At 41.5% G+C, this 21,572-nt stretch overlaps 2 protein-coding genes across 6 annotated transcripts in view; one reads left to right on the top strand and one right to left on the bottom strand.

The window, feature by feature from the left end:
- The window catches only part of depdc5 (DEP domain containing 5, GATOR1 subcomplex subunit), a 69,992-nt gene that overhangs the window by 28,667 nt on the left and 19,753 nt on the right, over positions 1–21,572 (bottom strand). For 4 of the 5 annotated variants that reach the window (XM_079649381.1, XM_079649382.1, XM_079649380.1 and 1 more), the window contains exons 29-34: positions 7,024–7,191; positions 5,898–6,120; positions 4,945–5,081; positions 2,914–3,007; positions 2,641–2,703; positions 996–1,150 (exon numbers count right to left, since the gene is read on the bottom strand). In XM_079649381.1, the coding sequence (XP_079505507.1) occupies positions 996–1,150; positions 2,641–2,703; positions 2,914–3,007; positions 4,945–5,081; positions 5,898–6,120; positions 7,024–7,191 (840 nt within the window). The remainder of the gene's footprint in view (positions 1–995; positions 1,151–2,640; positions 2,704–2,913; positions 3,008–4,944; positions 5,082–5,897; positions 6,121–7,023; positions 7,192–21,572) is intronic. The other variant, XM_079649384.1, reaches the window with a different exon arrangement.
- LOC307018897 (general transcription factor II-I repeat domain-containing protein 2-like) lies at positions 10,107–13,531 on the top strand. Its single transcript, XM_079649398.1, has 2 exons — positions 10,107–12,905; positions 13,029–13,531. Exon 1 carries the CDS (start codon positions 11,044–11,046, stop codon positions 12,178–12,180), a length of 1,137 nt encoding a protein of 378 aa, XP_079505524.1. The 5' UTR covers positions 10,107–11,043; the 3' UTR covers positions 12,181–12,905; positions 13,029–13,531.

Here is a 21,572-nt window from a genome sequence, read left to right as displayed (position 1 = left end):
AACTCACTGAACTAGCAGCCAGGAAAGAGCAAGAAAACAACTTCACTTTACGTAGCCATGATGAAAATTATGTCTTACCTTTGCTGTTTTGTGATCAAAAGTTGTGTTCAAGGGCATAAAAACGATTAATCCAATGTCTCTGTGTAACTTTAAAATGATTACTGATAATCCATCATTACAATTATAAATAATAAACGCAATAAACGGATTACAATTCCGGTTTAGGAGGTGCGCACGAAGCGTCTCGTCTTAACTGAATAATGGTCATGTTTACATGGATTTATGAATTGCCCCTAATTACCGCCCCCCTTCCAGAGACACACTGTACACACTCATACCTGCTTGGTATGACATTGAAAAAGTTACATTAAATAATCAATACAAATAAATTACAATAAAATGACTGCTGTTTAATCTTCACATCTTGTAATCATGTCAATAATTTTGAGCACCAAATTATTGAAAAGTATCGATAATAGTATAGAAAAATACCGGTATCGATAAGCAGTATCGGTATCGATAAAATCCTAACGATACCCATCCCTAACAATCACTGAAGAGAATATGTTCAAGATCCTCTAACGTACATTTGATCAGGGATTAAACTTTGTTTTTATTTTACCATTGACTGGTGCACAAAGAGTGCTTCAGTCCAAATGTATTAAAGTCTGATTTGATGGTAATACTCATGATCTCTGTTCTCTGTCACAAATGTAGTTTTGCAGTAATGGAGTAGGTCATTGTTTTTCTAATTATCTTAACCTATGTATATGCATATGTGTCTGTTGTGTTTTTTGGTTTGTATTAGTGTGTTTTTAATTGTGCATATGTGTTTAAATCGGCTCATGTGTATTTGTCAGTGCTTATGCTCATGTCCTTTTTCTGTTTTCTGTATGAGGGACTGTTAGTGTTCTTTTTTACTAATTTGCTTTGTCCCTTCTTAAAAATAAAGAATACAATAATACTTATCCCTGCAGCATAGAGGGAGATGTTACCTGGTGTCTACAGTGCTGCCTGCTGCAGCCTCTCCTGCAGGGGGCGCTCCTGCTCCTCCTCCTCCTCCTCCTCCTCCTCCTCCTCCTCCTCCTCCTCCTCCTGCTGCTGCTGCCTGGACTCCTTTATCTGCAGCCTCGCTGGATTCAGCAGGTAACTGCACAGTAAAAGTACTCCACATAATTAGCTGTTGCATTTAGTATGCTTTGACGGATTCCCTAGAACATTTCTTATTTACATCTTGTGTTATTCAGCCATGTAGACAGTTCTTATCCAGGGTTGAAATAGAGTATCTGACAGATTTCTGCCACCACACACATTCATTGTAGGAGAACTGATTCAGCTTGTGCTGCTTACAGCATTAAAACAAAAATATGTACCTTTTCCAGAAGGTGTTGCTGTTCATTTGGGATAATCAACAGAGAAATCTGTATCCTGTGTTTATCCCCAGGATAGGAAATAATGTTGTTGATTTTTTTCAAGAATAGTAATCACCACAGACTAAATCATGTACTGTATATCCATTGTATATGAGAGGCAGAAACCTAAAGACAGATATCTCAAAAGCTGCATAAATGAAACAAATCTACCTGAATGAATAAATAACAGTGGAGGGAAGTAGAGAAAAACTATATTTTGACATGGGGGAGCAGAGCTTTTACTAACTCAATCCTGCTGTCATAAATGGAAACAGGAGAGGGTGCATTTGTGATTCCCAACATCTGAGTAACACCAGGATCACAGAACCTGTACTACTCTGTAGGGTTGGAGAACACTGACTTCAGGATATATACCACTTACCTTCACAGAACAGATTTTGAAATAACATCGTACCTACCTACGTACAATTCAATCGGGCACTCTTGGACCTGAGGGGATTAAACTTAGGCTAGATATTCTTTATGAAATTGGTCTGTGTCTTTGATTCCTATTTTTCTCTGACAATCTGTACAATTCCTGCTTCTACATCAATTTCACTCATTGAGGCCTGACCATGTTTTATAATCCAAAATGCACTTTTTAATTTACTTTACAGTATGCTTAGATATAAAATTAGAAAAGAAAATTGTGCTACATTGCTCATGCAGCACAATAAGTAATTCACCTGGCAACTGACTGAAATTATTTAACGTCTACATATCCTTACTGTGGGGGACTGCAGACAGAAAAATCCACACAAAAGGTTGAAGTAATGCGATCCTGGTGTGAGAGTTTACAGTGTCACTACCTACTAGCATGCACTACAGTGCAGAGATCAAATAAAAACTGAATAAAAGTGAAAACTCAAAGACACACAATGCTCATGCAGCAATAGAGAGCAAGTTAGAAGAGCTACAGCACTTGAGACACACACACACACACACACACACACACACACACACACACACACACACACACACACACACACACACACACACACACACACACACACACACACACACACACACACACACACACACACACACACACACACACACACACACACACACACACACACACACACACACACACACACACACACACACACACACACACACACACACACACACACACACACACACACACACACACACACACACACACACACACACACACACACACACACACACACACACACACACAATGCCTTTAGAGCTCATTACTGACCTGAGAGTGATAGATGTAGGAGGAGCGAGGGCTACGTATAAAATCCAAAATAAAGGCAGCGTCCTGTCAGCACAGGAAGAACGGAACCCAGAATCAAACCCAGCAAAAACAGAACAGAGCGGGGGGGGGGGGGGGGGGGGGGGGAATCAGATGGAATGAGAGAAACCAGAGCAGAACCCCCAAACCAAAGCACCAGCAAAGAAAAACCTTTTAAACCAGATAGCTGTTCCAGAAGGGTCAGTGGAAGCTAAAACAAAGTGTTCTGATGCTCACCTTGCGGGGGCTGTCTACATATGTGGGGGCTGTGGTAACACCTGAGGGGTCACTGACAGCTGAGGTGGGCTTTGCCTGCTGCTCCTCCAGAGTCCTGACAGGAAGCAGAGGGAATGTGGTTATTTACACTATTTAGACACCCCGGGCCAGCATAACGTACTTTCCACTCGCCCGCTCGGGCCACTAAAAATATTGTTTAAAAAAACCATAGCGTTTCGTGAGTCGCTTGTCGTTGTTGGGTGAAAAGCAAACAGCTGTTTGCTGCGGAGCACAGCGCGAGCAGGCTCCCGTGAGCGGGAGCGCGCTCCTTCACTACAGACACGCCAAAATGTTTTTAATACCACCGGTAACCGGCCAAGCGCCGTGCAAAAAACAATCTTCAAATAAAAGAAAGTCACCGGAGGAGTTAAAGGAGAGTGACAGGGAGCATGAGAAGAAGAGGGAGAGAACGTTTCAGCCAGCTTGATCGACGGAGTTGGCTTCTAGTGGTGCAGTGACGCGTCCTAAAACCCTTTTATAATTTATCGATTAGATTTATGATTCGAAAATTATAAAAGTAGGGTAGACATGTGGATATTATCCGGCTGAACAAAACGTGCATTTATCAAACAGGTTTGTTTTCCACAGACTTTATTTCCAGCTATTTTCCAAAACCCTGTGCAGAAATCCCATTGCTTTTTGTTGAGGGAACCAGCAGCTTACTTCCTGGTGTTATGAAGCGTCACTGCACCTCTCAATATGATGCCAATATAAACAAGGTCTTCTGTCGGCTCTGTGCATCAATGCCGACCTATGCTGACAAGTAAATGAAGAGTAGAAAATATAAAAGGTATTGGCTATAGGGAAATGTCCCAGCAGTTTAGGATAATGAAGGTTCTAATCTATAGCCATTACATTTCGAACTCCTAATGACAGGAAGGCAGAAAGTGCATTATACAAATAATAATACTCATAATAATAGCAGAAATGTTTTAACAATGACCACAATATTGTTATTTTCATAAACCAAATATGAACAATTGAGGGAAATGAGGAAGAACTGATGATTCAAATGTTGTACTACAAGTAGTAATGTAGTTAGTGCATAAATTACTATCACAACAAATGTGTTAATTTTCTTCATTATTAGTCAACATTTTTTGGACGAATGCTCCGGGCCAGTGGTTACAATGGTGAGGCCAGTGATAATACAATTCTACCGGCCCGGAGGGCCAGTGGCTTTTTACCCTTAATGTCTACCCCTGATGCAGTAATAAAAGCGTCAGCTAAATGAAGTTTCCTCTGAAGGTGATATCAGTGGATTACATGGAAATACAACTTATTTCATTTTTTTTTATATTATTCCCAAACTGAAATCAGTGCATCAACTATCACTTTCTTGAGATGTCACATCTGCCTCTTTTACTCTGTAACTAAAGTCTGATTTAAGTGTTGATTATATTTCACATCATTAATCCAAATCTGTAGAGTAACTAAAGGTATTAAATACATGTAGTGAAGTCAAAGTACACCATTTACCTCTGAATTGTAGTAGGGTAGAAGTACAAAGTAGCAGGAAATGTACAATTCTATCAAAATTGTACTTAAGTAAATGTACTTACCGTAATTTTCGGACTATAAGCCGCACCTGAATATAAGCCGCAGCAGCGGCATACCACTCTCGGTTCCACTTTTACTTTTGCGCGCTACCTGTCTCACTCTTTTCCGGATTCCAGCTTTTCCTGCTGGAACCCGCCGCTTAAAAGTGGGGGTCCGCGGACCGGCCATAGAGCCCATAGAGTTAAAGGTGTTGGCCGTTAGCTGTAAAAATCCATAGATTAGCCGCACCGTTATATAAGCCGCAGCGTCGAAAAATAGGGAAAAAGGCGCGGCTTATAGTCCAAAAATTACGGTAGTTACTTTACACCACTGGCGAATGAAACAAGAGAAACGAACCCTTTACAAACCCATTGGCTGGAAACCTTGAAGCTTCATGAAGCTTGCTCTCATCATCACTACAAACAACACGCTGGTCCGGCAGGAGACACTCACTTCTGGTTCTGCTCCATCTCCAGTAAGGCTGATAAGGCTGAAGTGCCTTTCTTCCCCTGTGGGGGCACCAGTGGCTCGGGGGGGTACGCCGGGAGAGGACTGGTGACCTGCAGGCCTTTCATTGAGGTGCCCTTCTGCTGGGATGAAACGAACAGAGGGAGAGTCCTCTTAAGCGAAAGATGCTCTAATTCAAATGTTAAGAGATGCCCCATGTTCAGTGGTATTATTGTCCGAGATCAATGCATATTCTTGTAAGCCAATATTTCATTAGATCATTTGAAGACTTCATTTGCATGGTTTACGTTCGATTGGAAACTTAAGCAGGGACACATTTGAAACATGTCCCAGGGCTGTCTGCAAATGTCTGCAGGCTTCTGCAAGGTGATTTGATACAAGAGGCACATTCAATGATATAGTGCTAAAACGTATACATATCTTAGTTATTTTTACATTTGAAAATCATTTTTATAAACAGAAAAATGTCAGAAAAGAGCCAAAAAAAACAATTTTCTAAATGACTTATTTTGGCTGACCAACAGTCCAAACTGCTCAGTTTACTGCGTCATAAAACAGCCTGAACCATTGAATGATTAGTATTATTTTAAATGACAATTGAATGATATTAAAATGGGTGTTTAATCAACTAATTATTTCCTAACTAAGCTGAACTCTAACAGGGAGTGAGGGCACAAGACTCAAAAACACAAGAACAGTGGTGCCAGAACTGCCAATAACCCTGACATTAAAATAGTTAAAGTAGCCTCTAAAGCTTTTATAAAACAACAATAAATAAAATGCAATAAAAAAACGAGACCTGGTAGAAAAAGTATCAATGACATTAAGTATAATTTGACTTTAGAAAACAGAAGTATTAGCAAAATGCATTTAAAGTAGATAAAAAGCAAAGTGTGAGGGATCAGTTTGATGGAACATGCTGCCAGAGAGAGGCTCACCCTGATGATCCTGTCGGAGCGGTGTCTCCTCCGGATGCGGTTGAGACCCTCCAGGAAGCGGATGAAGCCGTCCAGCAGGACCCAGTCCCCGTTGCCTCCAATCCCAGAACCTGCCCCCTCCCCATACACATCCCAGTGCCCCTCCCCATCCGCCACCCGCCTCGCTCCCCCTGCCGGCAGCAGGAGGAAGCGAGTCCTCCAGAACTTCAGGGAGTCGATCAGACTGTGGAGGCAGGAGAGAAGGACAGTGACGAAGAGGACAAGGCTGCACCCTTTACAGAACAGTGGAATTATTTTTCTATCAGCAGATATACAAAAATGGTTATGGAGTAATATTTTTGGATTAATTTTAAACAAAGACATTTTTCGGAAAACATTTAAAGAAAAAAACAAAAGAAAATTGATACAGGGGTTTATGTAGTGTTATTTTGAGAATGAAACCAATACATCTGTCGTGTCCGGGTCATATCTGACCGTTTACCTACTTTCATCAATCATAAATATTGTGTTTTACATTTGATTGCTTCAAGGCCTTATGATATCCTCCACAGTAGGCATTGGAACATATACAATTACTGATCAAGACTTTCATTGAATTTGAGTGGGTTAGTCAACTTTGTAACACTTATGGGAGGCTGTGGCTCAGTGGATAGTGTGCTGGACTTTCGAATCAGGGGATAGCAAGTTCCAGTCCCACTGCAGTCAGCATGTCGTTGTGTCCCTGAGACACTTCACCCAAAATTCCTCCTGTGGGGATTGTCCACAGTACTGAATGTATGTAAGTTGCTTTGGATAAAAGTGTCTAACAATGGCATGTAATGTTATGGTGTTCCCGGTCAAAAATGACGTCATAGGAAATTAATGTCAACCCTGTGGTTTTTGGAATACATTTTCAGTGTCTATTCTTTGTATATTCAATGTAGGTAATCAGATACACCAGTAGTCTGACATTGTTTAGAAAGGGTGATGATTCATGTTTTTTTTGGGGAACAGTAAAGTAAGGGAGGAGAAAAGAGCATGACAGGAGGTTTAAAATATAAGTTAAAAACGAATAATAACACATAATTATAACATTTCCATTAACATGTACAAAAGAAACACATGTTGTGTCAGTGTTTGTGTGCACCTGAAGTCTTCAGAGCCTGCGGAGCAGATGTACTGATCCAGGTAGTTCCACTTGTACTCCTCCAGCCTCTCATGGCCAAACTCCACCCAGCAGGACACAAACTGAGCATCAGAGTGTGGAGGACACAGACTGTAGCTGTACTGGATCTGTGCCGACTCGTACGGGTACCTCACACACACACACACACACACACACACACACACACACACACACACACACACACACACACACACACACACACACACACACACACACACACACACACACACACACACACACACACACACACACACACACACACACACACACACACACACACACACACACACACACACACACACACACACACACACACACACACACACACACACACACACACACACACACACACACACACACACACACACACACACACACACACACACACAGTTGTCTTTTGTATTATATATTGATAGTAGTTAGATGGCAGGGGAAAGAGATGAGGGATGACATGCAGGGAAAAACACTTAAAGGTCCAATGTCATGGCCATTTACACTGATCATAATTCCATTTTTGAGGTCTACTAAAATAGATTTATATTGTGCAATTGTCCAAACTCACATTGGTTTCTCATACAGCATCTCTGTATAGTATGTGTATTCACTCTCTGTCCTAAACGGCTTGTTGGAGCTCCTGCCCCCCCCCCCACCCCTCCCTCCCTGTGAGCCCACTGTGCTCTGATTGGTCAGCTGGCCCACTCTGTTCTGATGAGTCCACCACCGTTACAGCGGAACATCAGTGATTATGTGTTACAATGGCCTTAGCAACCAGAAAATGACAAACGAGATGAGAATGCTGCGTGGGGTCTGGGTGCCGTGTCGGCGGGACGTTGCGTGGCTCACTGCTGTGAGGAGCGGACAGTGTGAGCTGGGTTCATTTCCTGCTTGCTGCGTGGGGTCTGCGAGACAGCACCCACATCTGCGAGGCTCTACTAGCACCGGCACCCCCCCAACCAAACGCGGCGCACCTACAGTGTAAGTGCGCCACAGTTTCGCCGCTGCGAGGCTCCACTAGCACCCCCCAGCGCGTAACAGTTTCGCCGCTGAGAGAGTGTGTGTGTGTGAGGATCTCCATGGATTGGTCCATTTAGGTATGGTCACGTCACTGTACCCAGGAAGAAAAAGAGAAATCTCCAACGAGGCCTTCTGGGTACTCGCTACAGGGTGTACTTTGAGGGTTTGTGACTCTGCAGACCGTTTACATGCAGAAAAAACTTCATAACACACAAGGGGACGGGTAATAACCGGAAAAACATGACATGGGACCTTTCAAACGGATGATTTAGAGCTCAGGACATGGCTGACATTTCCTCCCTCACACACACAGCAGACTGAGGTTGAGGCAGCTGAATTACAGCAGCAGCTTTTCCTCAGTGTTGAACAGTGGCGAGCCGTCAGGGCCCTCTCTGAGGGCTTAAGATATTCAAAAAAAACTATATTTGAAAACATTAAAAAACAACATTTATTTTTGTGGAGGAAACTTCTGTGTAGCAATGCAGAGGGAGCCACCGACTCATGAAGGAGACACGGGACAATAGCCGTGGGAAAATGTTTAAAATGGGGGGTGCTGTGGGGATGATACCAGGGCCGGTTATGACCAATTTGCTGCCCGGCAAGATTTTAGCTGCCAATGAAAAACCTCTACAAAGGACCAATACACTACAAAAAGAGAAACGTATTGACATGGTGGACAGCTTATATAAAAAGGCTTCAAATGTATTTAGTATTGCATGAACATGTTTTAATTGGGGGGTTGACTTCACATCCTCTAGGGGGGTCCGGGGGCGCCCCCCCGGGAAGATTTTTTTTTAACATTTTAAAGTAAAATGCTTCAATCTGGTGCACTTTGAGCGCCCAATTACTAGAGACTGATCTAGGGGGTACAACTCTAAAACAACCTTGTGAAAAAGATCGGTTTGCATTTTAATAATCAAATAAGTATGTGAACATAACCAATAACCTACCATAGCCAATAACAAATAAATGTAGGCTAACTTATTTTATTTTTGTCGTTCATTTATATCTTCTTTTACCAGTTAACATTTATTTATGCATATTTTTAAATCTCTCCAGTTTTAAACAATATGTTCTGTTACTGTATATACAGATGGAGCGATTCATTTCGGACAGTTTGAAACGCGAGGGCCGTGATTGGTACGTGATCTGCCCTCGCTCAAGGGAAAACCTCCAGCTTGACTTGAGACCGCCCCCGTGATAGATCAATGTATTTATAATGAAGCCAGCTGCAATGGATCATTGATCCACCAGGAGGTGCAGTGGGGTTCCACACTGGAGCTCATGTGAAATAAAGTCAGATACAGTACGCTGGATGTACAGCGGAACTTTGTTAAGATCCATATGTCACGGATATCATACTCTGTGCTAAATAAGACACATGTAATCATTTACAAAACATCAACATGTTGTTATTTAACAAAATAATTTTGTTATTCGAAAAAAACGAACGGCAGGAAATGCAGCCCGGCTCTCGATTTTTAATCCTAATTTAATCATCATCTTCACCACGATCATTTATGTTTATGTTCGCCGAATTGACATGAAATTACTGACATATATGAATATACTGTATTCAACTTCATTAAAACGTTATTAACGTGCCTAAACTCAGTAATTCACCAAAAATATGTATATTTTAATGGAGCTTCGTCGGTCGATCAGGATCCCAAAGTGTAGCGGAGGGATCCTCATCTGGATGAAGGGTGTTATTTTCCCCATAAAGAACAAGTCGCTGCAAATTATCCCGCTTATTACATGGCCACATTCTCAACAAAGTAACGACATGACTCCCAATATTAATTGAAATGCTTTTATGGATTTAGAAAATGTTTTTATTGATTTAAAAAATAGTTGTATGTATTGATTTAAATTCACATGCATCCGCTAAGAAAAATAGTCCGTTGTTACAGTTTTTTAAACAGTCTGAATGAAACGGCAGCTCTCAGCTGTGTATTTACACAACTAATGGCCCATCAACCACAGCTCTCTCCCCCCCTCCCCCCCTGATCTTTCTTCTCCAGCAGCTAAATGAACAGTAGGTTACTCTGAGTGACCATAGACTGTATGTGACAAGCTTACAGTTAGTGACGTAACAACACCATAAAAGCTGGTGGGTTGAAAGCAATACGGGAGGTAAAAATAACTACAATAATTGTGACTTATTTATTGTGGCTTTTATGTTTTTAGGTTTAACATTTTATGTAATTCAGGCTTATAGTTCACCCTTCTCTAAAAGCCTTCAACAATGACAATATTCATTGTAATTTAATAAATCCTTCCAACACACATTGTAAAAAATAGCCTACTGTAAGTTAAGAAATCATTTCAATATGTACATCTTCTGAAACAATAACATTATAAATAGTAACATAGCTGAACATGGTATTGCACATTTAGCTTTGAGTGTTACTGACCTGAGATGTTTTTATTACATTAATTAAGGTGACTGAGGCTTTTTAACATACAGGGATGCAAACTCATCAGGTATGAAAAAGGTGACAAGGATCCGAGCCCCCGGCTCCCCCACCCCACGGAATGACAGAGGATTTTAGCAGTCAGAACAACTAAAGCAGCAGTGTTAATAATAATAGAAACGCCAAAGAGTCACATAATAGAAATATATAAAAGCATTTATTTCAAATTGTGGAGCAGTCCGTTTATAATTTTGGCAGCACTGTTGAGCATTTTGAAAATGTATTTTCAGGCCTCTGTGCAAGGCTTAAGTCTTTTTATCTTTATAGCCACATGGTGTAAAGCAGACGTGTCAAACTCAAGGCCCGCGGGCCAAATGTGGCCCGCCACGTCATTTTATGTGGCCCGCGAGAGCTTAATAGGTCTGATTGTCTAAAAATAAATAAGTCAAATGCGTGCAGTGACCAAAAACTACATTTCCCACAATACTTGCGATTATGTTACCCGCGAAGTGACGGCATCCCGCCACTAGACTGCAGTGTTTCCACATCGATGCGATTTTCCCAACAAGTGGAATTGAGAAATACAAATAATGATCCCAAAATGTCCTGGAAGAGAAAAATTGATGCAGATGGAAGGGTGTTTCAAGAAAGATGGGAAGGCGAATACATGTTTGTGCTTCAAGGAGAAAAACCGGTATGTCTTTTGTGTTATGAGGCGGTGGCGGTTGTCAAAAAGTACAATCTACGTCGGCATTTTGAGACCAAACACGGAGGTAAGTATGCCAAATTTAGCCATCAAGAAAAACAACAAATTGCCCAAGAATTAAAAGGCAAACTGCGATCGCAGCAGAATGTGTTCGCGAAAGCCACAACCAAAAACAATGCGGCAGTGAAAGCTAGCTTTGTTGTGGCTGAAGAAATCGCCCGCGCTTCAAAGTCTTTTTCAGAGGGAGCGTTTTTGAAGCAGTGCATGCTGAAGGTCTGTGAGCAGGTGTGTCCCGACCAGATACAGACTTTTAAAAATGTCAGTTTATCAAGAAACACCATCGCGGACCGAGTTAAGGAACTAGCAGGAAACCTGGCAACACAGCTGGCCGAAGAGACACGCAGCTACATAGCTTTTTCATTAGCTGTTGATGAAAGCACAGACAACACGGATACAGCGCAGCTATCTATTTTTATTAGAGGCGTGAAGTCGGACCTCTCTGTCACTGAGGAGCTGTTGGATGTGGCTGCCATGCATGGGACCACAACGGGACGGGACATTTTTGATGCGGTGGAGAAGTCCGTCAGTAAAAACGCATTGCCCTGGGAAAACTTGGTGGGATTAACTACAGACGGTGCACCTGCAATGTGTGGAAGAAAAGTGGGCTTGGTTGGACTAATGAAGGAGAAAATGCAAGAAAGTAACTGTCACACGCCTCTGATAACGTATCATTGCATTATCCATCAAGAAGCTTTGTGCGGGAAGGTGCTGGGGATGGATGATATAGTGACCACGGTCATGAAGACAGTGAACTTCATTCGGGCGCGTGGCCTGAATCATCGTCAGTTCCAGCTGTTCTTGCAGGAGATGGGCTCGGAGCACGGAGACGTGCCGTACCATACAGAAGTAAGGTGGCTGAGTAGGAGCAAAGTCCTCAAACGATTTTTTGAGCTTAGGGAAGACATTGCTCTTTTCATGTAGAGTAAAGGAAAACCCTTGTCTGAACTGTCAGATCCAAACTGGCTGTGTGACTTTGCTATGTTGTGTGACATAACCGAACATCTCGCCCAACTGAATCAGAAGCTGCAGGGACGCAAACATGTCATCACGCAGATGTCCGACACGGCTTTCCAGCGTAAACTTGACCTATGGATGTGCCAAGTGAAACAGGACAATCTTGCCCACTTTCCTGTTTCTCAGAGCATCTCAGCCTCATGTCCCGGTACTTTCTCATGTGCTCAGTTAGCTACCAAACTGAGCCTGTTGATGAATGAGTTTGATCGGCGCTTCTCTGACTTCAGAGCACAGCACTCTGGATTTGCCATCTTTGCTAGTCCTTTCACCACCGACGTGTGCACTGCACCCCAACAACTTCAGATGGAGTTAATAGAGCTTCAAAGCGATAGTGGCCTGAGAGCAAAGTTCCAGGATGTTACAATCCAGGACTTTTACCGTCTACTGCCCCCTGCTTTCATGCCACAGCTTCGACTTCATGCTGCCCGTGTTCTGTCTATGTTTGGGAGCACCTATCTGTGCGAACAGATGTTTTCAATAATGAATCTAAACAAAAACAAGCACAGATCACGCATCACTGACGACAACCTCCACGCTGTTCTACGGATTGCTACAGCACAGGACCTAAAACCAGACATTGACACACTGGCCACGGAAAAACGGTGTCAGACATCTGGTCAGAAAACACATTGGTAAGCATTTGAAAAAACCTAATAATATATAATAAAATGCAATTCAACCAAGAAGAACAATAGTTAAACTATGTGCAATGTAATGATTGTGTTTGCATTTTGTTTTGTGTTTGTTATTTACAGAACATGATCAATGGATGAGGATGGTGGAGAGGGGATCCACATGGTGTGTTCAAGGACAGGCAGCATCTCCTCATCAAAAACTAACCTAAAAACTTGACCAATATAGTTGTGGACTGAGACAACCCTTATTTTGTTATTTTGAGTTTATTACATATACTACTTTATATGTGTAGCAATGTATTTAGTGTTTGCAGGTTTTATGTGTTTATGCAAACAAATGTTTACTGTAATCAAACCATCTCTCATGAGTTGGATGTATGCCCCCTGCAAGGCTGTGTGCAGCCATTTGTTTTTGTAAAATGCTACATCTGTCACACATGTTCTTAGCAGCTCACAATTGTTGGTTTTACAGTTATTTGTTATTTCAAGTTTTGAACAAAGTTAATGTCATAACTTGTGTTTGATGTTATTTTTCTTTATTCACTTGGATAGTTTGATCGTTGATTGATGGAGTAATATGGGTTTCATAACCTGACAAATTAAAAGGATTTATGTTATAATAACAGAGCAACAAGCAAACATATTTTTTACATCTATGCAAATATATGTAATATTTGTAACTTGAATAAGTAATAAATTCAGAGTTATTTAACATTAAGGAGTAGTTACATTTATTTTACATTGCATTTAGTTACATTTATAAGTTACATCTGGCCCTTTGAGGGCAACGATTATGCTGATGTGGCCCTCGGTGAAAATGAGTTTGACACCCCTGGTGTAAAGTAACTAAGTTCATAAACTCAACAAGTACTATAATTGGGCACAATTTTGAGATACTTGTACTTTATTTAAGTATTTCAATGTTTTGCTACTTTGTTATTCTACTCCACTACAGTTCAGAGGTACATGGTGTACTTTGACTCCACTACATGTATTTAATACCTTTAGTTACTTCACAGATCTGGATTAATTAAGTGAAATATAATCAAGTGTTAAATCAGACTTTAGTTCCACCTGGAGTAAATCCACAAGCTACCCTGCAGTATACAAAGTCATTCAAACTAGCTGCACCTTTAGCAGCTTTGAGAACACTTTCATGATCAATCATTATAAAACATATCATATCTATTATTCTGAAATGGACCAATCTGCACAATGACTAGTTTTACTGTCGCTACTTTCACTATATTTTGATGATAATACTTTTCTACTTTTACTTGAGGAACATTTTGAATGCAGGACTTTTACTGTAACAGAGTATTCCTACACTCTGGGACTATTACTTTTACTCAAGTACAAGATCTGAGTACTTCTACTTTTACTCAAGTTCAATATATATACTTATACCACCTCTGTTTATAGCCTATGAAAAAAACTATTAGAAATAGAAGGCTAAAGCTAACGTTAGCAGATAGTGACAATGTATGCTAGCTAGCTAGCTCAACGATTCCTTAAATAATATTGCCACAGAAAAACTTTTCAGTTCACATCACGCTCTGCCGCTCCGACAGGGAGCTCTGCTCTGAACACCTGAACAGCCCGTTCTAACAGCTGTTCACCAGCGGTCCAGTCTCTGTGCCACAGTGACTCCGGACGCACAGTTAATATTAACGAACGCACCCGTAGGTAATGTAGCTGCTGAAGCTAGACCATCATCTCGGAGCAGCAGAGCCTTATTATACATCCATGAGCAGAGCCGACAGGCAGGAAGACTCGTGCACACAGCTCGTACTTCATTATAATATATAAAAAAAGAACACCATGCGTGTCATGATGGCACATAACAGCTCACGGCCGCAGATTACTCCGGGTCCCAGCCCCCCCCCCAATACCCCAAAAATATTTGTATTGCAGATCTACATGAATCACACAAACGATTTATTTTGGATTCAAAACGGCGAATTTCGCCGAAAGGTGACAAGTTTGCATCACTGAACATAGACAGAGCACAACTGAAACATAACATCTGAAACGATGTAACAACATAATACACTTATTATTATTTTTTTTTATTGATTTAAAAAATAGTTGTATGTATTGATTTAAAAAATAGTTGTATGTATTGATTTAAATTGACATGCATCCGCTAAGAAAAATAGTCCGTTGTTACAGTTTTTTAAACAGTCTGAATGAAACGGCAGCTCTCAGCTGTGTATTTACACAACTAATGGCCCATCAACCACAGCTCTCTCCCCCCCTCCCCCCTTGATCTTTCTTCTCCAGCAGCTAAATTAACGGTAGGTTACTCTGAGTGACAAGCTTACAGTTTGACACAACACTGTCATTGCAAGTGACCCTCAGTTAGTTGACTTTTATGTTCAACTGCTAAATTCGTTACTGATAAAAAAAGGGCTTCTACTGTACCTAATTACCTTAACACTAGAACCGCCAGAGGTTTTTGTATAGGCCTACCTAAACCCGTCAAATCCCGCTATTAGAATGCAATTTTTAACAACATAGGGTGCTACATAACACACTTTCAGGAAAAGTCAGGGACTGGGAGACTTTAATATTTTATTGAAAAAAAGTTACAATGCACACACACAACAACACATCACACAAATTGACCCGATTGGCGGTTCTAGTATTAAATAAACTCACTAATTAATGAAACCAGTTCAATACGCATTATTCTTATTCTTATCATTCTTTATGAGCGCAGAAATAGTCTTAAAATCAGATCTGTTTTTTAAATGAAATCTGACGGCAGGCAGTTAGCTCTGATCACCTATGACAAATGCGCCGCACCTAATCGCTGGCCATTCAGCCACAGACACTGTTCGAAATGGGGGGGAGCTAGGAGGAGCTTGGCTCCCCCGAAGAGGGAGGGAGCTCCCCTGAAGGCTGACTTTGAGATAAATAGGGGGAGCCCAAATCAGTCGTGCATATTTGTGTCACACAGATTAGAAATGTTGAGTTTCTGTAAATAACAGTTCTTGAAATAAATAATAGTTATTGTTCATTACAGTTTCTGAATATTTGTTTTATATTTGTGAATATGTCTGGGTGTTGCCATCTGTATGTGGCGGCGCTGCATTCTTACTTACGTTTCTATGATTATGGCGGTGATGCCGGCGCGGTATTTGAAATGTTCATATTGATATTTTTTTAACTCTGGCTGTGTAATAAAAAAATATGGCAAAACGAAAACCGCCAAGCGTCACAGCTTTTGGATTCACAAGCAAAGAAGCGAAGGAGTCTAAAAATGACAACGTGAACGGAAAACAACTTTTAGTTGGCCGGCTGTAAGCGGCGTTAGGGTCGAGTTTGACAGCTCCACACCGAGGGAGAGGCCTGCCGATGCGGAGCCTGAAGAGGCTTCAACAACGGCCACATCCGCCGGCATAGTGACACCGTCTGTATTAGTAGAAGAGTGTTTTTATAGCAATTGATCGCATCCGCGCTGCTGCGCCAGTCAACAGAGCGTGCGTGTGACATATTTAGTAGCAGGATGTGCTCTGAAAAATAGGGCTCCCCGAAAGCAAATGAGTAATTCGAAAACTGACAGAGCTCCCTCTATACAAATCAAACTGTAGAAGGTGTGAAAGCACCTATTGTTTTAAATAATGGTCGGAATGTGACCTGTGAGCCTTCTGAATCACCGTGGGACAGCACATTCTAAACTAAAATGTTCAATCAATAAAGTAACATCTTATCTTATCTTAATAATATCTTCATATTAATAATAATAATAAATCATACAGTATGTGTCCGAAAGGGAGCAGGAGGAAGCAAACACAAAAATATACTGCATATTAAAGCAAACGATTGTAAAGGTTAAAGTATGAGCATAACAAATAAAGAAGTGTAATGTAAACATTTAAATTATAATTATGATTATTTAATATATAAAGACTATATATTATTGAATTACAAGATTAGATATACTTTAGTTGATCTAAAATATTGATGTGTTCAAATGCTCTTCAAAACACAACTGAAAGTCCATGAAACTTGTCTTTCTGTATTTGTGAATGAAGCGCCATCTCCTGGTTAAAACCTGAAATTGAAAATCTGGCAACGCCCACTTGGAAAATAGTGGGAGGGCTTAACATTCCTCTATACTGGTCTTTGGCTGGTGGTAGACAGGAAGCTGTAAGCTGGAGTCCGAAATTCAGTGCTCCATCTGTATAGTATACAACACGCAATACTGTTTTTATTTATCCTAATAATTATAAAGGTGTGCCTTGGAAATATTTGTTTACATCAATTGTGATCAAAACGTTTGAGACCCACTGAGACAACTTAGACTAAAGTGAACTATCTAAACCCTCAGAGTCCTTTACCTCACTGAGCCTCTCAGTCTGACAGGACAGAACTCTCCCTCCACATTATTGTCGAAACAGCTTCTTATATCCGTTAGCGCAGCAGAAGCTAACAACAATCCCTGCCGGTACCGGTGCACCCCCTCTCTCTGTCTATCCATCTATATATCTCTCTCTCTTTCACGCTGGCTGTGAGCTGCGGGCGCCTGATAAGCCATCGTACAGGGCAAATGGAAAATGTAACCAAGGTGAAAAGGGTGTTATCTTTACTTAATTATGAATGTTGTTACATCAAGGCTGAAAATTCCATTTATTTTTTGGTATTATATTTGTATTTAATCTTGAGGAAGTGCATATCCCCTGTCCTCCACCAGGGGGTGATGCAGCACCCTCAGCACCCCTACTTCCCACGGCCCTGCACGGGACGAGCAGGATCTTTGATGTCAAACACTGATGTTTAATCCAAGTATCGGCCGGAGAAATTCACATCACAAGTCACAGCAGCCAGAGACTCTGACTGCACGGGTGGTTTGCCAAGTCAAATCTGACCAGCCTATCTGTCGATAGACCTTTTAACTAGTTTACAGAGAGTTAATCCACATATTGGGGGACGGTGCGTAAACACTGGGAACACTGGAGACATCCCCGACATCTGGAAATACTCAATCACCTGTCTGTGGGGCTTAGAAAGCCAGCGTTCTCACAGTCATAAAACCCTCTATGACCGATAGTAAAACTGATCACAAAAAAAGATCACATGACTGCATTAGCACATTCCTTACGGGAGATAACAGACTCAGGGTTGGTCGTAAACGTCAACAGCCAGAAAGGTTAAATATCTAGAAGTAAAGACAGAAATATTCTTTGACACTTTTTAAATCTCTTTTTTTTTTTTAAATATGTTATATTTTTCATTAGTTTGACCAAAAATAATTTGATTTAATTGTATTTAAAATAACATTTCCAAAGAAATAAATCCTATGAATCTGCCTGTTCAGTTTCTGTTTGAATGTGAAGGGTTAAATGAAACAAGCTCGCCTGGCCCTCTCTGCGAGTTGCGGCCCGTCCACACAGCGGCGTGCGTTTAAGCTTGGCGGTGAGCGTGTCTGAAGCTTGGGGAGTTCTCGCGAGCAAGGCGACCAACAACCAATTACATGAATCTCCCGCCCCCGATATACATACGAAGTAAACCGGATGTTAACTCCCCAAACAGGCGAAAACCTACCAGTTTCACCCACTATCTCTGCCACCTCCCTCCATGCCTGGCTCCTCCGGTTTGTATACAGGTAGGTGAACAGGGACTGATCGTACAAGACCGGGTGATTCCCTACCACTATGATTAATTTCTCCTCCATTTTTTGGAATATGAGGAAATGAGCTGCGGTGTGTCTCTCCCAGCATACACGCGGTTTGATTGGCTAGCGCTTGTACTGGCAGATTTGCATAAACGGGATTTGATTGGCTGTCGCTTCCACTGAAGCTTCAGAAGCTTCAAAAGTTGAACATTTCTCAACTTTTGCAGCGAGCCACGCCAGCAAAGCTCCGCTTCGCTTCCAACAACGCAGTTCGGCGAAAAGTGACGTCACCCTATTCAAAGTGAATGGTGAAGCTTTCGACGCACGCAGCGGCAAAAGTTCAACTTTTGAAGCCTCGGCAGAAGCATCAGCCAATCAAATCATATGCCAGTACAAGCTCTAGCCCAGGAGTACTCAAACTTTTTTGTTAAAGGTCCACTTGTGAATTGTATACAAGTTCAATGGTCCGGATCAATGCCAGTAAAGCTCCATACTGTTTCATAAAAAATCTTTGATGTGGTTTAGAACAGGATGGCGTTTTATCACAGCAGAATTTAACTTTATCTCCGGTAGAATTCAGATCAGGCATTTGCTCCGCCTCCTCTTTTTATTTTTTTAAAGCTAAGGACACAAAATCCACATTTCTCTAACAGGGCTGCAAAAGAGGGGTATCAGCAGTATGAGGCATGGCTACAATGGGTGATCTGTTTGGTATTTTAAGCAAAAAACTTCACAGACATGTTTTGTATAGGTATGGCCCTACAATATATGTTTCCAATATAGCATAATAGGTCCACTTTAATTTACATCAGAATCAGAAATTCTTTTCTTTTTTTTTTGTATAAATGGGACACAGGGTTCGGTCCGGATTGATTTGCAGTTCGGTCCGGAGTTTGAGAAGCCCTGCTCTAGCCAATCAAACTGCTGCTTGTGTGTCAGGGGCGGGAGATTCATGTGATTGGTTGTTGGTCGAGTTTCAGACACGCCCACCGGCAAGCTTCAACGCACGCCGCTGTGTGGACCAAGCCTTACTGTCCTGATGTAAAGTCTATATTAAGGCTATAGTAACTCAGAGAGAGTAATGTCAAATGACAGTACAATTGGCCAATCATATCGTCCCTCTAAATGGGTTGGCTTTATTTTCGCGGACTTTATGACAAGTTCCGCCCGCTGTGAGGTTTATACATGTGTATAAAGTGGTGCAGTGACGCGTCCTAAAACCCGAAAGTAAGCTGCGCTCGGGTTCCCTCGACAAAAAAGCAATGGAATTTCTCCTTAGGATTTGGGAAAATAGCTCGAAATAAGGTCTGTGGAAAACAAATCTGTTAGATAAATGCACGTTTTCTTCAGCCGGATAATATCCACATGTTTACCCTACTTTTATAATTTTCTAATCATAAATCGAATCGATAGATTTATGATCGATAGATTTATGATTAGCATAAGTTTGTTCATGATGGCTCATTTCAGTGATAGTGATGACATTGTTGCGAAATTATTAACCGAGTCATTTTCAAGATTGAGTTGCAATGATAAACTGGAGTGGCAAAGGATCAGCTGAATGACCCGCCATCAACTTCATCCAAAAGGACAGGAGCATGGACTTTGTGTTTAAGTCATTTGATCATCAAAGGTAGGCCTCAGTCATTTTCAATGTGGGCCGCCGTTCAGACTTCATTCATGTTTAATTGTTACTTGGCTGTGGGTGCCCTGTCATGATAGGTGTTTATATAAATGGTGTTGTTTTGTGTGGTAGAGAGGGTCGCTGTCATTGATGCGTTTTGCACCACGGGCCTGGGGGGGTCAGCGGGCCTAGGTATAAAAGTCACGGCTCGCCACTGGTGTTGAAGTTCTGCATTGTGAGTGGAGATGACGAAACGTATTCTTGCAAAAATAAGTTGTGGAGAAACTGCAAAAAGAAATGTCCTGTAATGCTGTGCAGTTTTAGAGACAAGTTAATAGTCGATGTTTTATTATGAACAAACTTCAATTTTCCATGAAAAAGGTTACAACATTTTTAATATACTCTATGCTGTAATTTATAATAATAATTTTTTTACAGAGAGACATTTTGAATTGGCTAAAACAGGAAACTGCAGGTCTGACTTAAAGGCCCCATGTCATGCTTTTCCGGTTATTACCCGTCCCCTTGTGTGTTATGAAGATTTTTATGCATGTAAACGGTCTGCAGAGTAAAAAGCCTCAAAGTACACCCTGTAGTGAGTAAAACTCTAACACAGAAAATACCTCCCCAAAACGCCTCGTTGAAGATAAGTCATTGTCCATTGTTTACTTCCTGGGTATTGTGACGAAGGAATGGCCAGTAGCCGCGCCCAGAGCTATGACGCGATACGGTCATGCGTTACCCGGAACCAAATGGACCAATCCGTGGAGCTGTTACGTTACGTCCGCGGAGCCGTTACGTGAAGCCCCCGCTGATTGGTCCAAATTGACCAATCCACGGACTTCCTCACACACACACTCAGTGCAGGCAGCTCTGCTGATTTCTCCTCCCTGGCTGCAGGCTGATAACAGACAGTTGGGATTGTGGCGAAAATCTCTCTGCAGACCCATTCTCACAGCGTTTATCAACCTTTTTCTTACTCAATATCAAGCCACACTTATTGTTTTTACTTCGGCTGTGAGTTTGTGTGTGCTTAGGATGAGTTTGGCTGTCGCTAAACAAGGAAACCACACCTCCACGGAGCTCAGCGCGATTCACAACGTCCCGACCAATCAGAGCACACTGTGCTCACAGGGAGGGTGGGGGCTGGAGCTATTGGAGCTACAACGAGCCGTTAAAGGGGACCTTTAAAAAACTAAAACTGTTAAAAATGAAGGCTTCATCTCTTCTTTAAATTCTCTCCACTTTAAATCCTTTTCACTTTTTTAAAAGACAACTTAATTGTTTTACTGTGAGTGTTGTGTTTTCATACAGGATGGGACACGTGAGTGCACACGTATGCCTAACTTCTCTGGAGATACTTATTCTCTATTTGAGAGGTTCAATGGTAAAATAATGCAGCCTTGCAGAGTTCTTTGGG

This window comes from Notothenia rossii, assembly GCF_949606895.1.
Source record: "Notothenia rossii genome assembly, chromosome: 9".
In the NCBI taxonomy this organism is placed as follows: domain Eukaryota; kingdom Metazoa; phylum Chordata; class Actinopteri; order Perciformes; family Nototheniidae; genus Notothenia; species Notothenia rossii.
This window is presented reverse-complemented; position numbering and strand designations above follow the sequence as displayed.